Source organism: Palaemon carinicauda, chromosome 29, assembly GCF_036898095.1.
Source record: "Palaemon carinicauda isolate YSFRI2023 chromosome 29, ASM3689809v2, whole genome shotgun sequence".
Classification (NCBI taxonomy): Eukaryota; Metazoa; Arthropoda; class Malacostraca; order Decapoda; family Palaemonidae; genus Palaemon; species Palaemon carinicauda.
This window is the reverse complement of record NC_090753.1, coordinates 64,135,544-64,141,759: the sequence shown is the minus strand read 5'-3', so window position 1 is coordinate 64,141,759 and position 6,216 is coordinate 64,135,544. Positions and strand designations below refer to the sequence as shown.

Here is a 6,216-nt window from a genome sequence, read left to right as displayed (position 1 = left end):
TTGTCAGTGTGTGTGTGTCTGTTTGTGAACAGCTTCTTGACCACAATTTTATTCGTAGAGTAATGAAATTTTGGAATGTCAAGGTCAAATGTCAAGGTCACGGATAAGAAAATGTTCAATTCACGTAATCAGCCATAAATTTTGCACATCGTTTTCACAGAGATTTAAAACTTGGAAAAATGTCAGCATCACATAAAACTCCATCAATCAATCAACCAATCACGAAATAATGATAATGACGTATATAATGATAATGATATATATTAACGATAATGATAATCTATTCCATATTTCTTTCTTTCCTGTTGCTGTCCAACATCTTTACCTTTTATTCCATGGTGCCGGATCAAGTTCCTCGTCAGTTGCAACATTGCGCTGTATGTCCTCTTCCCCCCCCCCCCCCACTGAGTGCTGAACTGCATATTCACAAATCCAATGATCATATTAAGAATCTCAAGACTCCACTGATAATGATATGGTAATGAGCGAGCTGTAGTTTCCAAGTAATGTTGCAAGTTGGTAAACAAATCATCTTTCTATTCTTTGTAGAGGAGCGACAGAGTTAATGAAGTATGGTCATTTGATAATCTTATAATAGATATTCAAGTTGCACTACCTTTAAGGTTCAAGGTTTAAAGGTCGCTCATGAATGGCAGAGGCAAGGGACAGTGACATAGCCCTAGGTAGCAGTACACTGCCCCCCCTAGATACTGACTAATATACATATGATCATCGCTTAAGCCCTCTCTTCTCTCTTCACCCAAGCTATGACCAGGAAGGGCCAGGCAATGGCTGATGATCACTCTGCAGGTAGACCTATAGTCTCCTCCAAACCTCCCCCCCCCCTTAGCTCACATGGATGGTGAGGCTGCAGACACTGCGAGAAACTATCTAGCTTGAGCTGGTCTCGAACCCTAGTCCAGCAGATCGCCATGCAGGGATGTTTCCCATAAGCTATCGCAAATATCATATGTAATTGGTAAGTCTTGTTCCGATTTTGTGGAAGAGGAAGAATTCGCCTCTTATACTTTTGTTGGAATATTTACAGATGTTTTATAGTTTGTCTCCCAATTAGGGATAGTCATCATCATCATCATCCCCTCCTACACCTATTGACGCCAAGGGCCTCGGTTAAATTTCGTCAGTCGTCTCTATCTAAAGCTTTTAATTCAATACTTCCCCATGCATCATCATCTACTTCGCGTTTCATAGTCCTCAGCCATGTAGGCCTAGGTCTTGCAACTCTACTAGTTCCTTGTGGAGCCCAGCTGAACGTTCGGTGAACTAATCTCTCTTGGGGGAGTACGAAGAGCATTCCCAAACCATCTCCATCTACTGTTCACCATGCTCTCATCCACAAATGGTAATTGAGTAAACCATTTTAGTTTCATTTCGAATCCTGTCCTGCCATTTAACTCCCAACATCGTAATCACAAGTATTTGTGCATTCCATCTCCCCGCCATTATGGCCTTGAAGAACAGGTTTCCATTCCAGCACCCTTGGACAGAAGCCAGAGATCCTCACTCGCTTGTATAACCTGTTCGGGAGGACCTGCTTATCAGTGTGATTGCAGACGTTGAGTGAGCAACATGGAGTTTCTCGCCTTCCTATTGACCTTCAGTGTCTTGCTCCTCGCCCCATCCACCTCCGATGGGGCACCTATCAGTATCGGTGGACCGTGCAAACATGGATACTCCAAGTGCAATACTTACTATTGCTTTAAGACCGTTTCTCTCGATCATATTGAATATGATATAGTGATAAAACCCACTTACATCACCACCACCACCACCATCACCAGCACCATCATCCCCACCACCACCACCACCATCATCCCCACCACCACCATCACCACCACCACCACCACAACCACCACCACCACCACAACCACCACCACCACCACCACCACCACAACCACCACCACCACCATCACCATCAACATCATCCCCACCATCTTCTCCACCACCACCATCTTCTCCACCACCACCATCACCCCCACCATCACCATCACCATCACCCCCACCATCACCATCATCCCCACCCTCACCACCACCGTCACCATCACCATCACCCCCACCCCCAACATCACCCCCAACATCACCCCCACCATCACCATCATCCCCACCCTCACCACCACCGTCACCACCATCATCACCACCGTATTGAACCCACCAACCACGAATGGTTCCCCAGGCCAAACCTATCGAACACGCGTCCCAAAATTCCTCTGATCTAACCGGCTAACTGAGGAATAAAGATAACTCTTAATTGTTTACGTCTCCTCTTGCTGTTTGCTGTGTTTTCACCGATTGAGCCCAAGAGTCACCTTCGCTTCGTTGCCATAACAAGACAAGAGAAGAACAGGATCTAGAGAAGTTCAAAGCTGAATTAGTGGGTAAAGACAGTCCTAACATTTGTTCATCGGCCGAAAGCAGTTGCATTGTTCTTCAGTGTTCCTCTGGTGGTAGTGCTTACTCCGTCCGCTTCACGAATTGTTCAGTGTTATTGTTCTCTTCATCAGTGCCAGCGTTTACTTGTTCTCTCTATATTGGTGATTGATTATGCCCTGTATTCCCTTAGAAATTATTCATGTACATTCTGCTTAATATGACTGCCCTAGTGCTTTTGTTCAAACTGTTCAGTGCCTTCACTAATATGCTTCACAAGAGACGCCAAACACACTCGGATTGCCCGGAGCTTGACCCCTGGGGGGGGGGGGTAGACCAGCCGTCATAGCCCCCCAAAAAGGACATGAAAAAAGGAAGAACAAATTATTTTCACCGAAGACATCAACCTTCATCTGTTCATCTAATTGTAATTTTGTTCAAAATAATGAATGATTTAAGACTGACTGGTGTTTTCCATTAGAAAATTCTTACATATATTTCTTAAGCTTTTATATATAATAAACACAATTTGCTTTATTTTTTGTTTTTCATTTTCCTGAAAATCACTTCTATATTATATACCTTTACGGTTGGGAAATAGAAAATAAATTTATAAAAACATGTCAATTAGAGGACAAGCCTCTCAAGGTGAAAAATATAGATACAAGAAATAAAAAGAAAAAAAAATAATAATAATTAGTTTTTTTACTTAAAACTTATTCCAAACGTCTTGATAATCTGATTTTGGTGAACAAGTTTTTCTTTGAAAATTGGAAATCGAAGAGAAGATACAACAGGTAGCTTATTTTCCATTGAGGTTCGAACCTACTCCAAGACAAATCAAGTTTAATGCATTTTTCTATTGTAGTACCGAGATGGGTAAGTTCAAGGACTCACTTCTGCTTGAATATGTTCGAGGCGCAATTGGAAATAGGGTTTTTGTCTTTGTTCATTAATGTAGATTTTACGGTCTCTAGTGATTAAGAAAAAGAATTTCCTATGGTCTTTGAATAAAGCCCTCACAAGGATATTGGGAGTTGAATGGCAGGACAGGATTAGAAATGAAACTATAAGAGAGATTACTCTTGAGTACCATATGTGGATGAGATCATAATGAGGGGTAGATGGAGATGGTTTCGGCATGCTCTTCGCACTCCCCAAGAGAGATTAGTTCACCAAACTTTCAACTGGGCTCCACAAGGCACTAGAAGAATTGGAAGACCCAGGCCCACATGGCTTAGGACTATAAAGTGCGAAGTAGATGATGATGAATGGAGAAGTATTGACTTAAAAGCTCAAGACAGAGACGACTGGCGCAATCAAACCGAGCCCTTTGCGTCAATAGGTGTAGGAGGAGATGATGATGATGATGATGGTCTTTGAAACTTTTGTAAACTCTCTTTTTACCAATCCCTCTATACACACTGTCAAGAAATGCCTAAACGCGAGTTCACAATAATGCCAGTCATATGACGAGGCTTAAATCAAGGAGAGTAAAAAAAAAAAAAATCTCTTCGGTTCATTCTTGGCGCTGGAGCTTATTGTATATAAATAGAGATTGGTCATTGCAGCGAAAGGTGAATTAGGAAAGAAAATCCCTGACCAGGATGCTTGAGACAGGTTTGGCGCGAGAGGGGAGGGATGGTATTAGGTGACCTTGGTAGGAGAGAGGAACGGGCAAACATGACCCATGACCTCTGAATAAACCCGGCTCACTCCTGGTAACAAGGAAAAGGCTGACGCAATCCGTGAGAGTTTTAAGTTGTGCAAACGTTCCAGTGGTAAAATAACGTTTCTGCGGCAGCTTGGAGAATACTTTAATTCCAATGAGGGTTATGAAACATTTTTTATGGATAATGCCGTGCCATGAGAATGAAAGGAGTTGGTAGGACCATCTGATGATGATTTTTCTTTTTATACCAAAAGCTCTCCATCCCATGCTTATCATTTCTTTTAATTTCGGTCTCGTGTCCTGGGGAAACACTTACTGTCTGTCCTAAGAATAGTCTCTCTCTCTCTCTCTCTCTCTCTCTCTCTCTCTCTCTCTCTCTCTCTCTCTCTCTCTCTCTCTCTCTCACTTCGACTTATTTTCTGCACTGCCTTACCTTCCTCTCCATTTGTGTCAAGGTTCAATTATGCTACATACAGCTATATTCCTTTTCTATCATTTTTTTCTCATAACTGATAGAGCAAACCCCTACTGTTTTGCCCATTCAAGTCTCTTTGGTCCACTCCAATATTTTTTTTCAATCAAACTTCTACCTTTCGCCATCTTGGGTATACTAAACAATGTGATGCCCCTACAATTTTCACAGTTGACTTCATCACTTCTGTAATTATACAACGGAGCAGTTGTTCCTTTCAACCCTTCATATGGGACCTTTCCCTCTTTCAGATATACCTTAGAAACCCTGGTTAGTCCCTGATTCACAAAATCCATACCCTATTATATTTTCTCATTTGCAATCACCTTATTCTCATTTTGTTCACCTTCAACCACTTAATCACCTTTCACATTTGTTCAACAGATACGTCCACTCACATTCTTAATCTCTGTACACTAACACCTCGCAAATGAGTTTTGCATGTCTCAGCTCTGCATTGCTCCTGTCCACTTCATTCAACAAAGCTTCTTTATACTTGATTTGACAACGCGTGATTGCAATCACCTGGGAAACTATAGATTTCCACTCGCATCTTTTACTCTGAGATACATTTATTCTTTAAGATTTCTCTGCATATACTTCCCTGTAACATTACTTTGTACTCTCTGAAGCTGGGGATTTATTTTTTTCTCTATTCTTTACTGCCCTATTCATTTTGTGTTGTCAATTTCATATAAAATCTTTCTTTTCTCTTGACTGAGCTTTTTACTTTTGTATATTTTTACTAATTTGGTTCTTTCTTCCAGATTACAATTAAAAAAAAAAACTACTGAATCACATATTTTCATCTCATGTAATTTTATTTCTTTGTTATCTAACTTGCTTATCTTTATTCCATATAAATATATATATATATATATATATATATATATATATATATATATATATATATTATGTTTTGTGAATTCTTTTACTGTTCTTTTAAAGTTTTCTGTGTATTTGTTCTGATTTTGATATTGGTCATTTCTTATACCATTCATTTAATTCTTTAATTTTAATTTGATGTATTTGGTTCAATTTATTAGTGTTTAGTATATTTCATTCACATAATTTTTTAAATATTTCGATGTATTTGTTATAATTCTTGATTTTTAACTGAATTTCATTGACTTAGCGTAATTGTCTATTGATTTGTGTTTTAAATTCACTTTTTTAGCTCCGATGATGGGAAATGTTGTTCCCGAAAGCTCAGCAATAAACTGTCCAAATGTTGAAGTATCTGCTTTCCTTCGCCTTTCTATTATATATACATATATATATATATATATATATATATATATATATATATATATATATATATATATATATATATATATATATATATATATATATTTTTATGCATACATATATACCGTATATCCTGACATACATACATCATCCAAAAATAGCCTATGTATACGTGTATATATATATATATATATATATATATATATATATATATATATATATATATATATATAATTGTGTGTGTGTGTGTTTGTGCGTGTGTATGTTTGTGAATTTATATGTATATCACCTCGTTAAAACGTCAAGAATGAAATCACAAACATATCTGAATCTTTAGTGAAGTCTTACATGAATCTGAAAATTAAATAAAAAAAAATTTAATCGAGCAAAAGATGAAAATAATTGAGATGAAAACTGACAAAGCTTAATCTTTTCT

At 38.4% G+C, this 6,216-nt stretch overlaps 1 protein-coding gene across 1 annotated transcript; it reads right to left on the bottom strand.

Annotated features, from left to right (window-relative positions):
- Window positions 1-1,608: 1,608 nt before the first annotated feature.
- Window positions 1,609-4,505, bottom strand: LOC137622618 (uncharacterized). The gene is made up of 2 exons (XM_068353223.1): window positions 4,494-4,505; window positions 1,609-2,241 (listed from the first exon to the last, which is right to left on the bottom strand). Exons 1-2 carry the CDS (start codon window positions 4,503-4,505, stop codon window positions 1,609-1,611), a joined length of 645 nt encoding a protein of 214 aa, XP_068209324.1.
- Window positions 4,506-6,216: the final 1,711 nt, after the last annotated feature.